Source organism: Lepeophtheirus salmonis, chromosome 3 (genome assembly GCF_016086655.4).
Source record: "Lepeophtheirus salmonis chromosome 3, UVic_Lsal_1.4, whole genome shotgun sequence".
NCBI lineage: Eukaryota > Metazoa > Arthropoda > Copepoda > Siphonostomatoida > Caligidae > Lepeophtheirus > Lepeophtheirus salmonis.
In genome coordinates, this window is record NC_052133.2 from 46,283,878 (window position 1) to 46,306,780 (window position 22,903).

At 31.1% G+C, this 22,903-nt stretch overlaps 1 protein-coding gene across 1 annotated transcript in view; it reads right to left on the minus strand.

Moving 5' to 3' along the window:
- LOC121115218 (uncharacterized) overlaps nucleotides 1-22,903 on the minus strand; it is a 33,482-nt gene that overhangs the window by 1,845 nt on the left and 8,734 nt on the right. Inside the window, exons 2-5 of the mRNA XM_040709414.2 lie at nucleotides 11,401-11,967; nucleotides 9,003-9,179; nucleotides 610-1,540; nucleotides 19-534 (exon numbers count right to left, since the gene is read on the minus strand). Coding sequence (XP_040565348.2) covers nucleotides 19-534; nucleotides 610-1,540; nucleotides 9,003-9,179; nucleotides 11,401-11,964 — 2,188 coding nt within the window. The 5' untranslated portion in view covers nucleotides 11,965-11,967. The remainder of the gene's footprint in view (nucleotides 1-18; nucleotides 535-609; nucleotides 1,541-9,002; nucleotides 9,180-11,400; nucleotides 11,968-22,903) is intronic.

A 22,903-nucleotide genomic window follows, 5' to 3' on the forward strand; every position in this document is an offset into this window, starting at 1 on the left:
AATTTAAGAATAACTTGCCAGCATTTGATAGAATTTCTTGTATTGTTTCTGCAGTTTTGGTTGGATCGGCTCCACTTGAAGCTAAAGCAACGACTAAGCATTCAGCAATTTCATCTGGAGAGCAACCAGCCATTTCAAGGGACTCTCTTATTGCTTGAATTGTCTCATCAACAGATGCATTAGAGGATATCATAGCTTTAGCCATGGTGACTGCCAGCTCTTGAATAATATTACTTCCAACATTTCCTGAAGCGGCTTTCATCGCCATTTTCAGAGCTGCTGCAATATCTTGAGCAGAAGCTCCAGCATCTGTCATTGTTCTAGCAACAGAGTCAGCTACTTCCAACAACTTTTCATTTCCAGCGGATAGGGATTCCAAAAGTGTTTCATGCATTGCTTTTGCAATTTCTTCAGGGGTTGCACCCGAAGCTGCAAGAGTCTCAGCCATGTATCTTACAAGTTCTGCAGCATTTGCAGGATCATCCTTAATGGCAGATGCAAAAGTATGTTTTAAGGCTTTGGCAACATCAGATGCTGAAAATGGATGCGTTATCTCAAATATAGTATTTCATTTTTTTTAAATTACTCTAAATTAATTAGCGGACTTACCTGAAGCTCCAGAATCCGCCACAGCTTGTGCAATAATTTGTGCAATTTCATCTTGTGACATTCCAAATTTTTCAAGAGATTGAGATATTGTTCTAGAAATTTCTTCTGGGGAAGCACCTGTTGTTTTCAAGGCCTTCACCATAGCCCTAGCGATAGATTCATGACTCTCTCCATCAGCAGCTAAAGCCAGCATAAGTGTTTCTGCTACATTTTCCACCGATCCTCTTCTCTGCTTCATCGCCTTTCTCATGAGTCGAATGGACTCAGGAGGTATTTTTGGATCAATGAGTTCCTCATAAATGGAGAGAACTAAATCTAAACATTTTTCATCTGCATCTGAAATTGAGGCATCAAACTCGGAGGAAGTGACGAGACCCTCTATCATCAATATCAATGACATTGCACTAGATATTTCATACTCTGTCATCCCATTTTCAGACATGATTTTTTGTAGGAGTAAGGATCGTGAGAGGTCTTTTACATTAGATACACCGGAGCTGCTGAATTTTTGTTCAATACTTAAAGTTCTATTAATATCAGGAAGTTTAACAAGACCAGATAGTACTAATTTCTCTAAAAGATTTATAACATCTGTTTCTGTTTTAACATTATCACCAACCTCCTCAATAAGGGATATTATATCCTTCATTCCTCTAACTTTACGTTGTTCCAAGGCTTTAAGAAGTTTTACAACGGAGAGAACATCATTTTGTGTAATTCCCTCATCTCCAAGAGATGATATTGGACTTGGTTTACCCCTTGGCTCAAACGCCGAAGCAGATGTATCCTTCCGAACGAGAGCTTTCATGGCATTTATTATTAGATCATTGGAGAGTCCTAATTTTGAAAGTAAGGACTGTATGAGCATACACTTTGCAATGTCCTCTGGAGTACCGCCTGATTGATAAATAACTTTTTCAGCTAAGAGTGTCTGTTGGAAATAAAATAAGAATATATTTTATTAAACATGATATGAGATTAGATAATGAAATATTTACAAACATGTCTGTCTAAATTATAACAAGGAACATTAAACAACTTCATACATCTTCATTTTTAATGAAGATGTATGAACAAATTGAGTGATTTATAACTTAAATCTTATGATGATGGACATAGAAGATTTCGTATTTCGTCTGTTGTCGGATCATAAGGCAGTGTTGTTGGTCTCATGATTAGTCCAGCCCACTTTTCGGGCCTTAAATAAGGTAAAATCGAACCCTTGTGACGTAATTGAGGTTGTTTATTTTTACTATTCCGTCATATAAAGAATTAAATTATATAACCAAGTCAAAATAATATCTGTTAGTATTATATAGGAAATATTATAATGAAAACATGAATATTTTTCGAAAGATATGTGAAATGGTCTTAATTCATATCTCCTATATCTTATTTGGCGTAATATGCCATTGACATGTTTATGAAAAACTCCAAGGACCAACATTTCCGGTGCGGTCCTAAGACGGGACTGGACCGAACAAATAAAGGCATACACAACACTAATCATAGGTAGATTTGGAGGCAGAGGGGAATTTTTGTTTCAAATTTTTCGACTCACATCTCACTTTTCCCAACTATAAAATAAAGTGACGTTTTTTAGAAAATAAAATCCACCACCATTTCGTTTTTCTCTAAAAATTTAGTTTTTTATTTTGGAAAGGCTAAACACTTCTTTGGGACTTTTTGATTAAGTGTGTCCATATATCATTTAGTAACGGTTATTTGGGAAATTAATATTTCTTTCCATTTTTAAAATATGTTTTTTTAAATTTTAAATGGTCAATTCTATTTTTCAAAAGGCTATTTTTTTCCACTTTTTTTTAACTCTAATTATCCATGAATGTGGGGAGGGAGGGGGTGGGGGAATCAAACTGACGGCTTGAGAGTTAATCTTATGAAAAATCAAATCTGCAAATGTTGAATAGTATACTAGTTCTGAATGTAAAATCAGTTTATGAATCTAAAACGACAGTTTCATTATCTATAAAAAAGGTAAGCTTATAAAACCGCCATTTTTATCCTCTTATAAAAAAAACGCGTCATTTTTCTTTATGAAATTTATTTTCTAAAAAAATTACGGAAATACGGAGCAAGAACAGTTTTTTATGGATTTTACAACGAAATCAGTCCAGACCAAAGTTTTACTGACTTAGTTAAAATTTTAACTCTCTCAGACCGGTTTAAAATTTCCAGAGCAAAACACAATACTACTTTATCAAACTTAAACACAAAATATATATTATGTGTTATGTTAAATAACACATAATCCTAATTTCTCAATTACTTTTTTTACTTATTAATTTTTATATTAAAACCAATTTGCACTCCGAAATACTTATAATAAAATAAACTCTTGCTTCCTTCAATCTAAAAGGATGTTCCAAAAAGAAAATTAGGGCATATGATTAGGTGAATATGAGATACAATTTAAGTATTCAGCGAGTTCATCTAATTTGACTCAATTGGGTGAAACATATGTTCTTTTGCTACAAAATCTTGCAAATTTTCGTGAAAAAGTAACATTGATTCAACTTAAGAGCCATTTAGTGAGTAAAAAATAATTTATGAATGTTCTGGAAACACTTAACAGGGATAACTGTATATAGTACGCCCTGATTCATATACCAATACCGTATTAAAAAAAAATACTATAATATACAGGGGGCATTAAATAACATAAACGAAATCTCGTAGGCGTTTAGTTCAGCTCATATTAACAAAGAAAAAAAAGCGGGAAGTTCTTTGTATAAAAAAAATGAATGTGACTTTAGATAAGGTTTAAAAATGAGCTAAAGTACTTCCTGGCTCATGAAATCAAATTAACTTTTGTTTTTGCCAATCTGTTAATATTATTTTTTTAATTATTGAGGTAAGAATGTTTAAGTATTGAGTGAGTAGCTTCGCGTGAGTGAGTGTTCTCATGAAAAATGGAGAGTAACATCAAGGATTTATTAGGGTCTTATCTTCTATATTATGTAAGTAAAATTTGTATGGTCGCCAACGTCTAATAAGTCAGGGCAATGTCGGCTAGTAACCCTAGTATTTTTTAAATTTAAGTGTGAATTTGATATTTTTATTTAACAATTCAGCCAAGTTGTCATAAAGATAAATTATTTGTGAGCATTGTACTTATATTCAAATATGACATTTTCATAGGATGTTTCAGCGTGAGTGGGGCCTGTGTCATAGATAAAAGATTAGATTAAATTTTTTAAAAGATAATTTTGTTTTTCTTCGAACATAAATATTTAAGTTTGTATAGTCAAAGCCTTTCCTTTTTTTCTAGTTGACCTTTTTTTAGAAAAGTCAACGGGTTCCGCTTTTTATGAATTACAATCCCTATCCGACCAAAAACAACAAAAATAAAATAACAAGTGATCATCGAGTTATTTTTTGGTGAAGCAAATCGACACCTGGGTTAAAACTTTTGTATTACATTTTGTGCATATTTCACTGAATGACTTTAAAAAAAAATACTGTCTTAGAATAACCTTTCTTCCTAATGAAAAGTCGTTCCTATTCTATAATTTATGACGTTTTTGTAAAATACTTATTTTCTGTCTATCTTTTTAAAAGTATACCTAACGCGGGCCCTTATCATGAGTGAGGGCTGGGGGACTGGCCTCTAAGCCCCAAGATTTCTATAATTAAAGCAAAGTTTATCCATATACTCGTAATTGGCTATGTTTGGATGAATAACTGGAAATATCTACTTCGTATCTATATTCACTAAGTAAAGAGTGTTCGCATTTTTTCATTATTTGGTCGAGATGGCTCACCTAAAGATGACCAAGCTGCAATTTTGCATAGGTAATTTCTATACCATATCATAATTTTTCCACACTAGCCGTCATGGAAATTGGAAAAAAGTTGAAAAACAAACCATTCTAATATTTAATGTGTGTTCATACTTATACAATGTAATAAAGTATCTTTTTCAACACAGTGACGTCATAAAATCATATTATATTTCATTCACATTAAAAGTTTTTTTTTGACAGGACATGAATGCATTTTTTAAACAAACATGTACCTATGTATATACATTTGTGCATTAATTCGGCTTCAAAGTGCAATACTAGTGAGAAATTCCACAATCAAGATATAAATACAATTAAGTAGAGCGTTTTCAAGTGACATCATCATTCTGGAAGTCGGCCATCTTGGATTATTTATGTATTAACAATCAAATTTAAGAAAAAAAATCCTTTAGATGTATTGAAAATTTGTCTATTTTGGTAGCTACATAGTATACATAGTATTGTGTGGCCCATCAACACAAAGGCAAGCTAGAATGAATTTTCTCAAAATAGAGTTTGAGTTACATTTGTACTTATCAATTAATTATTATCAATTTTTACTAATCAATTATTCTGATTAATCCTTCGAATGTACAGCAAATTGCACAAAAGTATCAAAAATTCAGACTTCAGACTTATGAATGACGATGAAAAGCACAACTGGCATGATGAAGTTCCAGAACAAGCTGCTCTACTCCTTCGTGACCACGCCTTTCGGGGCATCTACATTTGGATGAGAAGTCTTGTTTGTCTTGCCCTCTAAAACTCACCTATAATCAAATTCCGGAGGGTTCCCGTTGGGTGAAAAAGAAGGCAAGAAGTCTGCTGGCCAGAAGCATCCATGTTCTCCCTGCAGAAATACTGCACCTTCTTGGACGTGTGTCCTGGGACACTGTCTTGGGTACAAAAATAGTTGTCCCTGAGGAACGTGCTCTTCAGCCATGGTACCTGAGACCTCTTAGGAGACGTCCGTGGGGACGTTCAGTTGACCTTGAAGGAGTAAGAAGGCATCTTGCTGCCTTCGGACGCCACAACGCTAAGGACCATGATCTGAGCTGGATGTTTGGTCCTAAAGCTCTTGATTAATCCAAGAAGCGATCATTTTTCATATTCAGAAGAGCGTCCACTGTGAAGATCATCTTATCAGAGATTGATTTGTTCCCGGAGAAGATAGCTCACCCTTTGTAATTTTGCTTATTGCTTGAACGTTTTTAATTGCACAAAATTAAAACAAACATCAAATTGTAGCTTTTTGCCGCTTTTTTTTAATAGTGTCAAGTACAAAACTCTTAGAACTGAGGCTAGAAGGCCATAAAAAGGCTTCTAACTTTTGTGTCTTCACCCTGTATATCTCAGGGTAGCCAAAATATTAAGGTCTAAACTTGTTTTGGATTTAAAATCCCGAGGCTGTACTAGCATTCTCTATAATTGAGTTACTTTTGGTTTTTATGCAATTTGTGACGTCAATGAAAACGAGAGAAAAAAAAATAATTAAAAGTTTATTCCCATTATTTCAATTTGAAACTGTCATTAATGCCTACTTAGAGTATTTATTGCCTGTCACATGGCCTCGTGTAGTTAAAGCAATGAATAATTTTCTCTACTTGCACAAATAAAAATATTGTCCTTTCCATTGTAAGAATTAGGGTAGTGAGAGTGTCTCAATACTTTATCAACATAAAAGAATCCCTGTTCCCTAATAGTTATTTTTCCCTCAAAATTTTCATAAATTGGCTTACTCCTTCATTTTTTTTCTCACGGTACTTAAACAAACACAAAAATTATGTAAAAAATGAGTAAATGAAAAGATTTATTCTTTTAATAATGAAATGTAATGAGCCTAAAATTTTATGACAAAAGAAAAAGAAAGACACATTCATCATTGACTTTTGCAAGATAAAACTAAACTGAAAAAAAGACAATAGGCATATGTTGTTGCCTGAATTTTAAAGTGCTTTCTCTCCTGCGTCATATTTTTTATGGGTCAATAAAAATAATACTTTAGACATCATTATAAACATGAGTATAATATATTATAGATGTCGTGTTTGTTCAAGTTGCAATCAAGATATGAGATTAAATAAATAAATTTATTTAATTTAAGGTAAACTGTGTACTTAATTAATAAAGCATAGTTTTTCTCAATACGTGTATGAACATACGAGGTCAGGAGCGTTGTTTTTTTGTTTTTTTAGGGATTGGTTTTTGATTTTTTTTTTAGAAAAAATCAAAATTCACAGCTGTTCACAAAAAATTAAATTTTAGGGGTGGAAATGCAGTGAATATGGTGGGCTAGACATGATTGTGGTGTTATTTTTGGCCGAAAAATATCGACGATTCTTTTAAAAAAATCGTCTCATGCCCAAAATATTTGATAAAAATTAATGGCACTAGCTAACTGATATGTCAATATCCTCAGCAACTTCTCTGATAGTGAATCGACGGTTTTCATCTGCTGTTGACGTGTTTGACCGTCCAGAGCAAGGTGCTTCATTGCCATCTTCCCAGCCATCTTGGAAGAGTTTGTACAACTTGTAAACATTTTTTATAAATTCAGAACAGTTTTACCATATGCCATTGTCAACATTTCAAAGTTTTTTCGATCACCTAATTTCATTTTTTTACAAAAAATTGGATGTAAATACTTGGAGTAGCTATGTGTGAATGTGCTCATGGAAAGTGGAGAAGAACTCGGATGATTTTTGGGGAGTGAATCTTATTATATCTGAGTTCTACAGTATTCCAGCAAGGTTTTTTTGTTAGTCGACGTCTAATTACTTAGGGGCATGCCGTGTAGTACCATTAGTAGTGTTCTGTCGTCCATATTTATTCGTTGCTGTCCATTCTTAGAACGTGGCCTACGGACTGTCGGTACTAGAACTGATTAAAAAAGGAATAAATAAAGTTCATTGACTTCTTCAAGAACCGAACTTTATAAGTTTTAGGACTGATATACAGGATTGAACTGGACCGTACCGAAACCTAACTAGACGGGACTGCAGTCTTTAGTCCTAAATAAGGTCTGACACAACACTAACCATTAGTAATTTAGATCCTATTAGACGGTTATAAACTACATTACTCCCATTGAGTCCGGATTCAATCAGTCCTGGTGTTTCTATTGTACAATTTGTTACTTCAAGATTCTTTTAGAAAATAACTCAACACTTATTTGAAGGGAAAAAATAACTTAGTTCTTAAAGGTGGGGACATAAGACTTGCCACTCGACTTGATCACACAACCAAGGACTCGATATTTTATTTGAACTCAGTAGCTAAGACACAAGACTCGACAAGAATGAACTCAAGAAAAGTTTTAACACCTTGGACCACATTTTTAAATAGTTACGGACTTGAAATGAGCTGAAAATAAATATAAGAACGAAAACTGTGTTCGATAAAAATATTCAGGAACTTTAACAGAGCTCGATAAAAATATTGAAGGACTTGGACTTGCAGTACAAGGACTTTTTCCTACTTTTAACTATTTGTCTTTATTTTTTCGAAAAATTTAATAATTTAATTTTTTTCGACAAATTTAATTATAAAATAAATGTATGTCAAAAAAAAAAAAAAAAAAAATACAAAAATCCCAAAATATAATTTATTTTATAGTGATAATCTCACTTTTGCCTATTCGATATTTTTACACAAAAAAAAATACATCTTCATTGTTAATAAGACGTGGGCTGATATATTGGATCGCAATTATCTGCGTTGTACTGTAGAAAATTCTAATAAAGGATGTTATTTTCTCCAATGTTTTATATGATGAAATAAAAAATAGAAGACGTAATTGAACAACAAATTAAAAAGTTGTAGCCAGAAAATGCTTAATGCACAAATTACTCCAACTTAGGATAATAAATTTTATTTATTTATTTATGTACTTATTAAAAAGAGTGCGACACAAAATTTGCCCCCCCCTGGTCATCACTTTAGGTAAAAAATCCAAAATAAGATTTATTTACCACCGAGGCTTCTCAAAAAGCTTTCAGAACACAGATTAGGGAGAAAGAAGCAGAAAAATCGACAGCTGACAATAAAACACACTGTATATTTCTGTGTTATTGAGGTAACGCCGTTTTATACCTCATATATAGTCGAAATATACACTTCACAGGGTTTACTTTACAGGAATGTCCGCAAGGGGTGCGATGAGAATCCCCCAAATTAAGGACTTTTTGCTGTTTACTTGAAAATTTAATATTGGATTTTTTTTCTTTTTTTTCAAAAAAATTTGATATTTGATTTTTTTTTTTTTTAAATTTGATATTTAAAATTTTATTAATTTTTTCAATTTTATTTTCCTAAAAAAATTAATTATCTGTGAATAGCATTGGATTTTTCAAATTTTTCTCCAAAAGATGTAATATTTGACATTTAATTTTTGATTTTTTTTATGAACAGCTCTGGATTTTTCAAACTGTTTGCAAAAAAAAAAATTTCAATAATATTTATGGATTTTGGAAACTTTTTCAAGAAAATATATATATGTAATTCTGCGGACCCCCTTGCTTTAAGATTACGTTATTGATAATAAAAAGGGGCAAATGTTCCTTATTCCGACAACCCGGCTTATGTACATACCTTTGCCAAATCCTTGGTTGAGATATTTGATACATAAAGAGCGTTTTTGAGAGTTTTGTTGATAAATGCAGGGGAGTTATCTCCTGCCATAGCCCTTTGTAGAACCATTGTTTTTGCGAGGATTTCGTCGGAGGTGAGACCCGTGTTGGATAACTCTCGTTGCATAGCATGAAGAATCTGTAAAATAACGGATTGTATATTATGTAAGTACAAGCTCATACATCGGTCGGAGCATAAGGGAAAGCTACGTAGACAATGACTCAGTCTAGGAAAGTGGAGGGGGGAGAGATAATTAATTAATGATCTTATTATGTATGATACATTCATTTATTATTTTTCATGTCACATGACAGTCTTGAATGTATGTAACGTATGAGAGTGAATATCCTTGAAAGGAAAGAAAATAGCAATAAAAATACAAATATTCAAGGAGATTCGAGTAACTAACCTTCCTCTTATCTATTTTAAGACTGTTGCCAACTTATCGTTCATCAATCAATAATTAATTATAATTAAAGAGACTTGCAGGAAAGAGGAGAAAAGTTGGGTGAAATAATAATGAAAGAAAAAAAAAACGTATATGTAAATTAAAGTTAAATGACATTGTATTATTAAATGAACATTTTGCACACCAATACTTTTATTATGTCACTCAACCTTTCCTTCGACATTTGAGAGGGGGGGGGTGCCAAAATTAGTTGGTCGTTTGTAGTGTTGGGAGACAGTCCAGCACCAAATTTTTTGACCGGGAACAGATATTTTTAGGTCTCACATTATGGACCTTTTCTTTTTTGGTTTCATCAAGGTTAATAGAAATACAAGTTATACCATCATGTGATCGGGCTTGTCATAAATTTTAAATTGATGTACCGTACCGACTACTGGGCAAGACAGACAGATTTGGACGTCATAGAGTATAGCAGCGCTACTTTAACAGCTGCAGTAAAAGAAGGTGATATTATAGCTACTCTTGGTAACAGTTATGCTCTTTGAACCTCACTATTAAAAAGCGTGGTGGAAGTCAAATATCAGTCGTAAAAGCGCGTTATAGTAAAACCTTTTATTTCTATTTACCTTAGGTTTCATATATTATGAATAAAGAAGGGATTTGTGTAAAGAAAAAACTAAGTTTACTGATTAGAAAAAAAAAAAAACGGGTGATGCGGATGCTCTTTCTTCTTTTTTGTTCATTATTTAAAAACTCTACAAAAAGAATTCTCGCCTATCTTAATTACTTTTTATTCTTGAGTAGAAATTGTATTGTATTGTGAGTAGCTACGTGTGAGTAAATGATAAATGGAGGGTAACACCAAGGATTTGTAGGGGGGTTATCTTCTATATTATTAAAGAAAAATCCTACGTTCGTCAACACTTAATAACTCCGGGCATTAATTTAAATATAATTATATTTTCCTTGGTCTCCTTATATTTTAAATGTAGAAGGTTCTCCTCACTTTTACATGAATTAATTTTCTCCCAAAAATCATATAACAGGGAGCTGCTATTAACTATGGTCTTAATTCAGTAATACCATATGTCGCGCTCCCACCTTCACCCATCACTCTTACACAAATCCCATCTCTAATTATGAAAGACAATTTTTTTTTATAAATCAACCGTCAGTGATGTTTTCATTATACTAAACAAAGATATTTCACAATTAGATTATAAAAAAGAAGTGCACGAAATGTTTTTGAACAAATACTTTATACTTGTACACATAACATTCAGAATAATTCAGAATCTATCCATTCCTATGATAGAATATGAATTTATAAGCATAAAATTAAAATATAAAAAATTTGTAATTTTGATATGCTTTTAATTTGACGATTGCCTATGATCATTCTTAATTCAAAATTTTGAAGCAAGATGAATTATAGCAAATCACTATTGTCAATAAAACACATGCCCGTACTCAACGGCGTGCCCAATAAATCTTCCAGTAGTCGTATCTTTTGATCTATTAATGATGAATCAACCCAAAAAAATCGTTAATGTATTGTTTAAACGTGTCCCGGTCATTCCATAGACTTGAAACTTTGCTAATCTTATTTCCATGGTATATTTCAGCTACATTCTAAAAATGATCAAACTCTGACATCAGTGTTAGATTCATAACACACTTGACATGGAATGCCCCAGTATCTAAATTACATTAATTGAGTCACACATCCTCAATCCCAAAAGGACAAAGAATTATACTTTTGTAGAGTGTGAGGTCAAAAATATTCTAATGTTTCTCTACAAAAATTCCATCCCTAACATTAACGCTAGGAAATAAAGAAATATTGCTAAATAGACAACTTAAATCACTCAGAATTCAATGTGATATTTTTTTCTCACCTCTTTCCTTAAGGTATCTTTATTTTTAACTGTTTAGAAAATAAGTTGTTACCTCCTCATTCGTAGCACCCTGTGCTACAAGAGCTGTCGTAGCCATCAGAGCAGCCATCATTGCAGGATCTATCTCATCCCCAAGACCACTCATCATTTTCTCAATGATTTTATTAGCTATCTCTGGATCCCCGCCAGAGGCTGCTGCAGCTATAAGAGCCGCCGCGGCCTTTGAATTAATTTTTCCTTCTGCACCAGTAACTGCATCCAGAAACCGTTTTTTATCCTCATCAGACATCTTTTCAAATTTGAAATCCTTTCCACTAAAAAGATTTTCAAGACCTGGAATTCCTGACTTGAGTAATTTTGAGAGTGCATCATTTCCTTCTCCAGAGGATCCTTTGAGTATGGAGTCTAACATTTTGAAAATGGGACCTTCGTTGGACATGTCGAGTACGAGTTTTATTTGTTCCTTTGAGCCATCTGGTGCTGAGGGGGGCATAACCTTCTTTTTTCCTTTTATTTTCTTACAGCTCCAAGGAACAAGTGGAATGAAGTGATGTACTTTTGGAAGATCACGGGTTCTACCCGTGATCCGACAATAGACTAACTCAATTAGGACCATTTTCTGTAATTAGATAAAGACAAAATTAGTTTCTACATTTAAATTTAGTTAGTAATACATATAACATAAAATACCCCGACCTAATTTCGCAATCAAAGGAGTGCAAAAATAATAAATAAACAATATTTGTTACATTCATTTTTCATATGGGCAAAAAAAACATGACAACTTTCATCGATACATTTCAAATGAAAAATTGTCAACGACCTCAAAAAAAAAGTTGCAAATTCATGCTCGCTTTTAACCGTCTTAATTTCGAATTAATCAATACATATTTAGGATATATATAGGTCGTGTAATATGGAATTTTAATATTTGTTGTACTACAGACAGATTGTACAAGTTGAGACCCAAAAATGAAGTCACAACAAGTTTAACTTATAAATTTAATTTAGTTGTAACAAGTTTCATACAGTGATTGGAATTTCATCAGATCTTGGATATATTAAAGGAGTCATATTTAACTTTTCTGATGAAAATTATTAATTGATAATTATATGGACGCATTATAAAGTTCAAAGATCTAATATTTATTAATTCGTGAATAAGTAATAAATGATCTTTTTAAATCGATTTATATGAAAAATAGTTGATAATTAAAATGGCCAGTGTTATAATGAATAAGAAAAATCTACAAATTGTGACGTGTACTTATAATCTACTTGTAGTATGTATAATTTATAACTAACATACGAAATCTTAACTTGAAAACGATATATCTTGTATATTAATAAAGCAATGATTTTTTTGTCAATCGACGCTTCATTTTAAATTTGTGCTTAATATATTTCAACTGTGTGACTACTTTATCAAAGAAAAAACAATGTAGCGACAAACTTGTCTGGCTAAAGCTCAGTACGTCATATTAAATAAGAAAAAATCAAGTATCTATATTATTTAAGCAATTGGTCTGTCTTTTTCTCTGTTTGTCGACGCCAAATAACTCAAAGTAATGCCGGGTACTCCCGCTAGTATACCTATAAACTAAATGTCTATGAAATAATCAAATAGGTACAATTTGCCCGTATTTTACTGAGGTAAGGATAATTGTGAACATATTTTTTAATCGAGTTTTAATATTTTCTTCTTTTTCTTTTTAAATTTTTTTTGACGTTGCTTCATATATATAGCCCAGGGTCCTTTATTTTACATTTAAGCGTGGGCCTGTGGTTTTAATGCATATAACACCCCATACAGCCAGCTTTCAATACAGCAATACCTCAAACAATCTAGGTTGACGGATATACAGGAATGTTCGAGCCACAAGGCAAAATTACATTTTATCTAGGTTTAGCAAAGTGGATTTCATTCAAATGGTCGGGAAATGAGAAATCGTCTTTAAGCATAAAAAAATACTCTTTTATGAGTAGATATGGAAAAACGGTTGTTCTTCTTTGAAATTATATTTATTCTTTGTTAATGCATAGTGATGAACATATCTCACACGATGAGATTAGTTTTGTAACTTTCAACTTTTCTACTTAAAAGAAATAGAGAAAATACTCCAAATTAAGTAGTGAGTAGTAATGAGACGACTACAGGGGTAAAATGTTTCCAAATTTCAAAAAAGTTATAAAAAGCATACCGTCTTTAATACTATGATTTTACTCGATTCAAGTTTCAATTTATGTCATTTCATCACTTAATAACAAAATCTATTTTAATGTTTTTTTCTTTTGTCATAAATAAGTAAAAAACCGATTTAAAATAATATCAAATATATATGATAAATTGAGTCCTCAAAATACATTTAAAAAAAAAAACATTAAAAAAACTAATCTATATTTATGAAGCACATAAAAATTTGTACAACCTAAGATTGGAACAATGATAAAAACATATTAAAATTTAATGATTACATAGATGACCTTGCTTTGATATAGCGAAACTTGTTCATAGCTCTTACATGCCTGTCAACCTTGCCTTGCTCCGTGCACCTAAGTTTTTGTTCGGGATCTATGGTGGATTAATATGGTTCTACGGGATGAATGACCTATTGCAACGAATATTTTATAGGACGCCAAATTAGGGGATTAGGACAATAATTGTTTATTTTTAGAATTTAAGATCTATCACATCTGGGTTTTACAAAGAGGCATTCTTAATGGGGCGAATAATCGAATGAAGGTCTGGAATTTATTTCTTAACTAAAATAAAAGATCCAAAATTTTTTTAACAAGGAGGTAAAAGTGTTTTTGTTTTGGGTAATAAGAATTATAAATCTGTATGTGAGGACGTTAAAATTTACACATGGCCTCTCTTGTGAAAGTTGTGCCCCTATGCTAATCTCTACCTACCAGGAATGATCAAATCTAGGCGAAGTAATGATGAATCTATTAAATACTTTGCAAATAAACAAATTTAACATAATTAAAATAGGCTGTGTTCCAGTGGTGGGAAAAAGTCAATATATTGTAAGTCCTAGTCCTTAAATATTTTTTTTTTAGAAAAATTGAGTCCTCAGATTTATTTTAAGCTCATTTTAACTACATTGCTATAGTATAGGGTCCTTAACAGAGGTGAGGATTCCGCTAATAGCATCTACTGATTAGTGGAGTAAGGAAAAATAAGCTGATTAGGGATTAGTAGAATATAAAAATTGTAAGAACGCTAATATCTAACCTCAATTTTTTCAACTCAGAGTACTTAGAGTTAGTGATATTCAAATAAATAATTTAATTTGGACATGTCAAAAAAAAAATGAGTAAAGACAATTAGAAGAATATTTTGGAGGAGAGCAGCTTAGCTGTCATGACGTTTCATTAGAACAGCTACAATCAGCTGTGAGAAGGGTGGAGGGGGAGAAGAAAATAAACAAGGACAATAATTACTCCGATGCCGATCATCAATTCTACTCTGAGTGCAATAAACACTTGCAATTATAACTCCATAAAAAATCCGTGAAATCGCACTCTCCATTTTCTATCGGTTTTTGAATAAAATTGAATCTAGTTGAAAATGAAATTCACTACTCATGAGATAGATAATAAAAACAACAGCAGAGGAAAAGAACATTCAGTCTTCAGATTACCAATTACATACAAAAAAAATATGAGTGAGCTAAAGAATACACCGGATTTTCATCACTACATAGTATTTGGTCATTGCCTTTATTTCGAGATAAACTGATAATAAAACCTTATATTTTAGTCTGTAGTTTCTCTCAGTAACTGTACTAAGAAAAAAAATTCAAACAGACAAATTCTTAAACCCTTTGTCAAGTCGACCTGTTAGGCCCGCCTCCTCGAGACCCAGAGAAGAATAACTTGTTCCAAAGCAGTCTATCTGAATTAATAAGTTATTGGCCAATATTCCAAGATCTTTCATAGATTTATTAGTGTTAGTGGCTCGGGGGAACTAGAAAATAAATGTAATTAGTCATAGCAGAATGTCAAGAAAATGAGTGAATTAACGTTTTGCAGACTAAATCACTCAAATGAACGGGTGCCCACCTCTGATCCTTAGTTTTAATACTTTTCTTAAGTTCAGTATAAATTAATTTTGGAGTCCAAGTCAATTCGTGAGTTTATGCTCTTGAGTGTCAGTAATATCACGAATAATTGATTATCAGATCAAGTCTAGTTGCAAGTCTTTAAAACATGGGGTGGAGTTGATTCGCAAGTCTCGGGTGTCATCTCCGCTGAGTTTTTTTATTTATATATGTACTTAAATAGTCTACATAGATTATTTTTATTAATTTAACGTGATCAAGTTCTGTTCAGGTAATGAAATAAATAGATTGAGGTACTTACCATGCAAAACTTTTTTTATTTTACTCAAAACATCACTTCCCCTTTTCCTTGTTCATTCAAAAAAATACCTCATCCATAATAAGATTTATAAACTACATACACGCTAGTGGTAAATGAAATGTTTGAATGACCGTTATTTTCTATGTGATAAATTTCGTGATGGCCTCATACATACATAAATATATTAAAAATTCCTTGAATACTAATTTTGATAATTTATTTATTACTTTTAACTATGCGTGCAATACTGTTTTTATTTTTTACATCTCCTTATGAATGAAATGAAAAAAAAATATTATGTAGGCAGAGAAATGCTTGTATATACATATTATGTAAGTACACTTATTGCAGTGTTTCTCAAACTATGCTCCCCGGTAGCCATTATTTTTATTTCGACTATCTACAGAAAAATCTGATAAAAAAGAAACTGTTATTGTCTTTTTTCTAATTCAATTCTCATTTGAATATCAATTTTTTTTATTATGTTAGTGAACATGTTTACAACCGCATTTGAACAATTTCAGCTATTTTCATTTATAGTTTGTTTTTGAGAGATAAAAAGTTAGACTTCTTTTGTTAAGAGAAAGGACGAGTCTTGGACCCTGATCCGAAGTAGCCATGTTCAGTATAAATAAAATTGTATGATCCAAAATCCGAGACCCGAATCAACTTTGGATACTTATGTTTTTACAGATTATAAAAAGACCCAGTGGATTTTCTGGATCTTAAAAAGCTTATAGACTCTTCTGTATCTTTCTTTACTTGATGAAGATACTAATCTGCTCTGAGTAATCTTTCGGCTGTTAAATGCAATGACAGAGTACTACATCCGCAGCGGGTGCCAGGCCTTCCACCGCCTGGAAGCAATCATTACCGCAAAGGCGTCTAAATTAATGATTAAGAGATCCCAGACACACATCTATTTATAGTATTAATTTTGTTGAAATTACATATATTGTCAATTAATAAATTATATTGTTAATTAATAAATTATATTGTTAATTAATAAATTATATCTTGTTGAAGTTTAAATTTCAAATTGTTCAGATTTTAATGTACCACTCGGTACGTGCTTCATTTTATGGGCAAATGAACTGATGCTATCATTTTTAAATATCAGGATTAAAAATGTCTGCATTTGCAATTTAATAATCTACATATTGCTAGATGAATTACCTTAATTCCCTTATTATTAAGACTATTTAGTAGAAAGGAGGATAAATAATGAATTATTAACTATAACATTATGTTCAAGTAAATTCTGCAAAGATCTATTGAAATGACATTTAAACAAAAAAATAATAATTTTTTTAATAGATTTGTTTCTGGAAATGCAAAGAATAAATACAGTCTTATGACTTGTAGTGTAGGAACTAATGTATAATGTAATGTATAGATTTCCCCAATGACCTTTATTTAAAAAAAAAAAAAAAAAAAACAGTGAATTTTATCATTATATGTGAGATATGCTATTTGCCACATTGTAAATAATGACATCTATGAACTTTCCTGTACAAAATTGAAAACTATATTAGCTCGAAATTAATAGGTAGTTATTTAAATGCATCACTCTTAACAACTGATGTACTATTTCTTCATTAAATAGATGGGATATTCTTCATTATTCCTAGATTGGTTGAGTTATTCTCGAGTCAAATTCAGAGTTCTAGTTGAATAACAAGTTGCAGCTCAAGTAAGAGTGTAGAGGTGTCCGCAGGAGGTTGACTGGAGGGTCAATAGCCGCACCCAAATTAAGAAATTGTAGCTTTTTTCGAAAATTTACTATTTGAAAAAAATTCATTTTTTCAATTTTTTTCGAAAATTTACTATTTGAAAAAAAATCCATTTTTTCAATTTTTTTTTCCCGAAAAATCTAATTTTCTCTAAATAACTATAGATTTTTGAAATTGTTCTCCAAAAAGTTTATTATTTGAAAAAAAAAAAAGTTTGTACTTTTGAAAATTTTCTAAATAGCTGTTGGATTTTTAAATTTATTTTAAACAGGAGCTGGTTTTTGAATTTTTTTCTACTGAATTTAGTTTTTTGTTAAAAACTGTGATTTTTCAAATTTTTTTGAACTGCTGTAGCTTTTGAAGTTTTTCAAAAAAAAATATTGTTTAAAATAAGTTTTTTCACAAAAATTTAATATTTGAGAAAAAAATTCAAAAAAAAAAAAGAATTTTGTGTCATTTTTTTTCAAAATCTGCATGCCTAGTCCAGCAGTCGGTATGATACATCAAATTGAAAATTATAGCAAGTCCGATTACATGATGATATAACTTTGTATTTCTATTAACCATGGATATTTGTAAATTTTGTTTTATTTTTTTAAAAGAGATTTAGAAAATTTAGTTCAAAAAACGGGGCATTGTATGAATTTATAAAAAAGACCCAGGACGCCATAGATCTAAAATGATAACATGTTAACAAAAATTGAGAACGGTTAGTCACTCACTCTAAGGTACCAACTGCATTTAGATTTAAAATAAGAACTGGAGTTGGTGCAACCAACCCATTTGTTGGTAACAGCTCATTACTACTATTGAAGAATAGTCCCATATTTAGCAAGAATTGGCTAAGAATGAGTTAGGAAAAATTCCGATTAGAGTCTCAACACACAAGTGCAAGCTGTCATATGCTGCTACACGCAGCTATGAGAGGAAAGATATTAACAAAATCCACTTCTGTTTCTAGAAAGGGCATATTGTAGGGAGTTCTTGGAGGTTGATCCTCAATTCTACTCTGAATATTTTATACAACTTTCAAAATAGTTTATTTTTATAACACGTGGAATAAAAATTTTCGAGGTTCACAAAGAAGAGACGTTTTTTTGTTTTTTTAAATTATTTTTTTTACTTTGCTTAATAGTGTATAGTCTCCATAACACTTTTCAAGCCATTGCTTAGCTATAACGGTATTTTTTCTTACAAAGAATCAGTGTAAAATTAAAAAATAAAATGGTTTTAATCCATTGTTTTGAAAATAACAAAAGTAGTGTCACACTTTGCACAATAACTCACAAACTTGAGCACAGATTTTCGCAAAATTTTGACAGCTGTCTTTTGGAGACTTGTACTAACTGAAAATGAATTGAATTTTTTTTTAAAGAGAGCATCTATATATGAAGCCCGGGACTTTTCAGCCCATGTGTTATATTCTCAATTCTACTCCCAATTGAATTGGAAACTAACACATAACTCTTCAACAAATCATCAGTATTACTCTCCGTTATTCATGAACACACCACTTAGTACTTAGATATTCCCTCCTCCAAAATTAAAAAAGAATCATAGCAGCATTGGAAAAAAACCACTGTTGAGATTGTAATTTGTACATACAAAAAGTCTTGCACTTGTTTTAGATCATATTTTTAACATCTTAACGTTCGAGTCCCTAGCTTTGAAGATTACTAATAAAATTATCTGGGTTCAATAAGTCTGAGCTTAAAAAAAATATATACGAAACAAGAGTAGACAATTCGTTAAATAAATTTGCATGTCAGCGGAAAACACTGTGAAATAATATCATTTGTTGTATGTAAATTATATGTAAGAAGATATTGATAGAAACAGATGTGTCCTTATTTTAACTTTGAACAAGACCCTTGCCAAAATCTGCAAATAACTCCATACTCTATACCTACCTACGTATGTAAATAGGATTAAAAAAACATTGAGTAATAAATTTAGTTTATTTAAACATTACTTATTATCGTTTGTATTGTCTTGTATGACACACACATAGAAACTGTCGTCGATTTTGTTTATCACACTCTCACATCTTTACCGAAAATTATGTCTTTACATATATTAAATATTGTTGGAATCGAGTTACTTCTAACTCTTGAGTTCGTTTGAATATAGGGTCGATTCGAGTTCAAGTTTTTCATGAAATGGAGTCAAGTCAAGTTCGAGTAAAAGTATCAGGCAAAGAAACATATTTTGTTAAACAATTAATAAAATATAATTTCAAAAATTAAAACGTCTGTTTGACTACTTCAATAATTAGAGTTGCAAAAAATATGAAGAGTGTCTGTTCGACGTTCATTCGTTCAATTTTTCCCGTTCATTCCTTCATTTTTAAACTATGAAAAAACAAAACGTGGAAGAATAAAGTTTTTGGGAAGGATAAAAACTAATGTTCCCACGACGTTGTAAAAAAATCCAATAAAATCAGAGCTTGTCAATACAAGTGTACTAAAGTGAGCACCTTGCATCGATCGGAGTTATTAAGCCTTGATGAACTTTGCATTAAAAATGGATATGTCACATTTTTTAATTTTAAAATTAAAATCCCATCTCATATAAAGTCACATTCATTTTTTTATATATATGTGGCCCGTCAAGACAAAAGTGAACTAGAATGGATTTTCTCAAAATTGAGTAGGGATTAAATTTATATTCCTCGTCAAATTATTATCCATTTCTATCATCAAAATATTATTATTAACTCCTTGGGTGTGCTGCAAATTGTACTTGAAGTAGCCTAAATTGATAGTCATATTAAATAATCAAAATAAAGAAAAATTATTGTAGTAATCGTTGGAAAATATAGTAATTAGAAACAATAAAATTGAATGATAAAATGAACGCCGTTTATATTATTTCCGTTCATCGTTAATTTGTTCAAAAATGAACGGAAGGCGTGAACGCCGGTCATTTTTTCGTTCAATCTCGAAGCCTGCTAGTATGTAAACAACAAAGAATGAAAATTCACGTGATAATCCTGCAAGTTAAATACTTTTTGAGAAGAGAGAAGCTTAGCTGTCATGGTTTTATTATGTTAGCTCTCACCAGCTAGGAGAGGACGAGAAAGGAAATAAACAGAAATCGTACATTGTACCTAAACTCTAGCAGGAACGGTGGGGGATTGTATTTTCAAAGGGGAAGGAGGAGGACAAATTATATAAAAGTGACGTCATAAGGGACGTCCGCAGATTTTATTTTAGGGGATTTTTTTACCCTTTTGACATTAAAGCGTTTTTTTTTAGAAACGCAAAATGTATCTATTTTTTTTATTTTAGAGAGAAAATTTTTCAATAGAAAGTTAGTTTAAATGAACAAAAATTCAGTAAAACAAGGGAAATACAATAATTTGTTCCATAAAGTTATAACTTTTAATTTTTTTTAGAAAAAAAGAGGATTTTTTTAAAATTATGATAAATATAAGAATTCCGCAGAATTTGGGGGACAATGTACCCTTGGCCCCTATCGTTCCAGTACCACTGTTCCAAGTCCTATGAGGAATTGTAACTTCTCAACAATTATCACTGTTACTCTATCTCATTTATTTATGAACATACGCACTTTGAGTACTATAATTATTCAAAAAAAAAAATATTTTTAAACGTTTTTTCTATAAAATTCCAAAAACCAAGCCCCGCAATGGACGCCCCTGCAATGTAGAAAAAAGTTTGTTTCGATAAAAAATCGTTCAAACTTTTTGTGTGTTAACGTTCACATATCTATTCTAACAAATGAAATATTATTTCTCTAAAATTCTTAATATTTTTTATCCTTAGATTGAAGGAACCAAGGTTATGAAATCGGAGTCGTAGCAATCGGGAAATTTTCCATTAGTGGTTGTTGTTCTTCCATTAAATAATATATATTTGGCTCTACAATGGCGTCCATGGACTTATATATTTTTGGAGGAGGATTTGGTTTTTGGAATTTTTTTTTCTGAAAAAAATTTGAAAAATGAAATTTCAGATATAAAATTTTATCAAAAATAATTCCAAAAACCGATAGCTATTCACAAAAAAATTCAAATATTCAATTTATTTTTCAAATATTGCATGTTTTGCTCTGCTGCATAATTTGCCTCAATAACTTTTATTATAGTAACGAATAATTTTTAAGCAAATAAATCTTACATAAATAAATTTTTATCCCTATTTTAGTGTATAAAATTTTCATCCTGACCAAAAAAAATCTAGTAAAAAGCCAAAATTCCTGAATTTGGAGAGGCTATAGCCCCTCCAGCTCACCTCCCTGCGGGCGCACTTCCTTTAAGAAGACGTGCAGCTGTAATATCCGAGGTTAATAGAAATATAAGGCTATACCATAACGCGTGTACGACTGATGTTTGACTTCCACCACGCGATTAATATTGACGTTATAGTAGATGAGTGGTTGTGTGTTTTGTCAAAATATTTTCTTGACCGGCAGGAGGCACGATACATTAAATTGAAAATTCTAGAAATAGTGATGTTATAGATTATGAGTGGTTTAGTGTTTTGTCAAAATCTGCCTGTCTTACCAAGCAGTCGGTACAATACATTGGATTGAAAATTCTAGAAAGCCCAATTACATGATGGTCTAACGTTGGTAATATTGATTTGATTTTATATTTGAAGGAGAAATTTCACTAGTTTATGTGTAAAAATCTTTATAGGGAATTATATAATTTTTGAATAAATAAATATATATACAGTACATACTAAACAATGGAGTTTTAATAAATTTTTTATCAACCTCGATAAATTTATATTTCAAAAATTACTATTGTCAAATCATATTAATTCTATACCTTAAAAAAGTAGTTTTTAAAAGCTTTAAATAACATTTTTTCTTAATTAAATGATGATGACTTATAGTTAAAGATGGGATATGTGTAAAGAAAAAACTATGTGGCTAGGAAAGGAAAAACGGTTGATCTATGGGCACTTTTTTTCATTCATTATTTAATCAGCCGTGGAGGTGTTCATATCTCCTTCTAAAAGAAGAATTATCGCTTATAGTTGGTTTTAAAATTAAGGTATTTTATTTTTTACTATAACATTAATTGTTGAAATTTTTTTGATGTGGATTTTTAAATTAATTTTCCTAAAAATTAAATATTTGACATTTAATTTTTGAAATTTTTTAAGAATAGCAATGAATTTTTGTATTATTTTTACTAAAAGCCATTAGATTTTTGAATTTTTTTAACCAAAAAATTAAATTTCTTGTGTTCTTGTGTTGTGGATTTTTAAATTTTTTTTTCCAAATTATTTAATTTTTTGAAAATAGCTATGGATTTTTCAATTGTTTTTCGAAATAAGATTCATTTTTAAATGTTTTTCCAATAAATTCCAAAAGCCAAGCCCCCCAAATAAAGTCCTGTGGACGCCCCTGCAATATGGAAAAAAGTTTGTTTAGATAGAAAAATCGTTCAAGCTTTTTTTTGTGTTGTCGGTCACATAT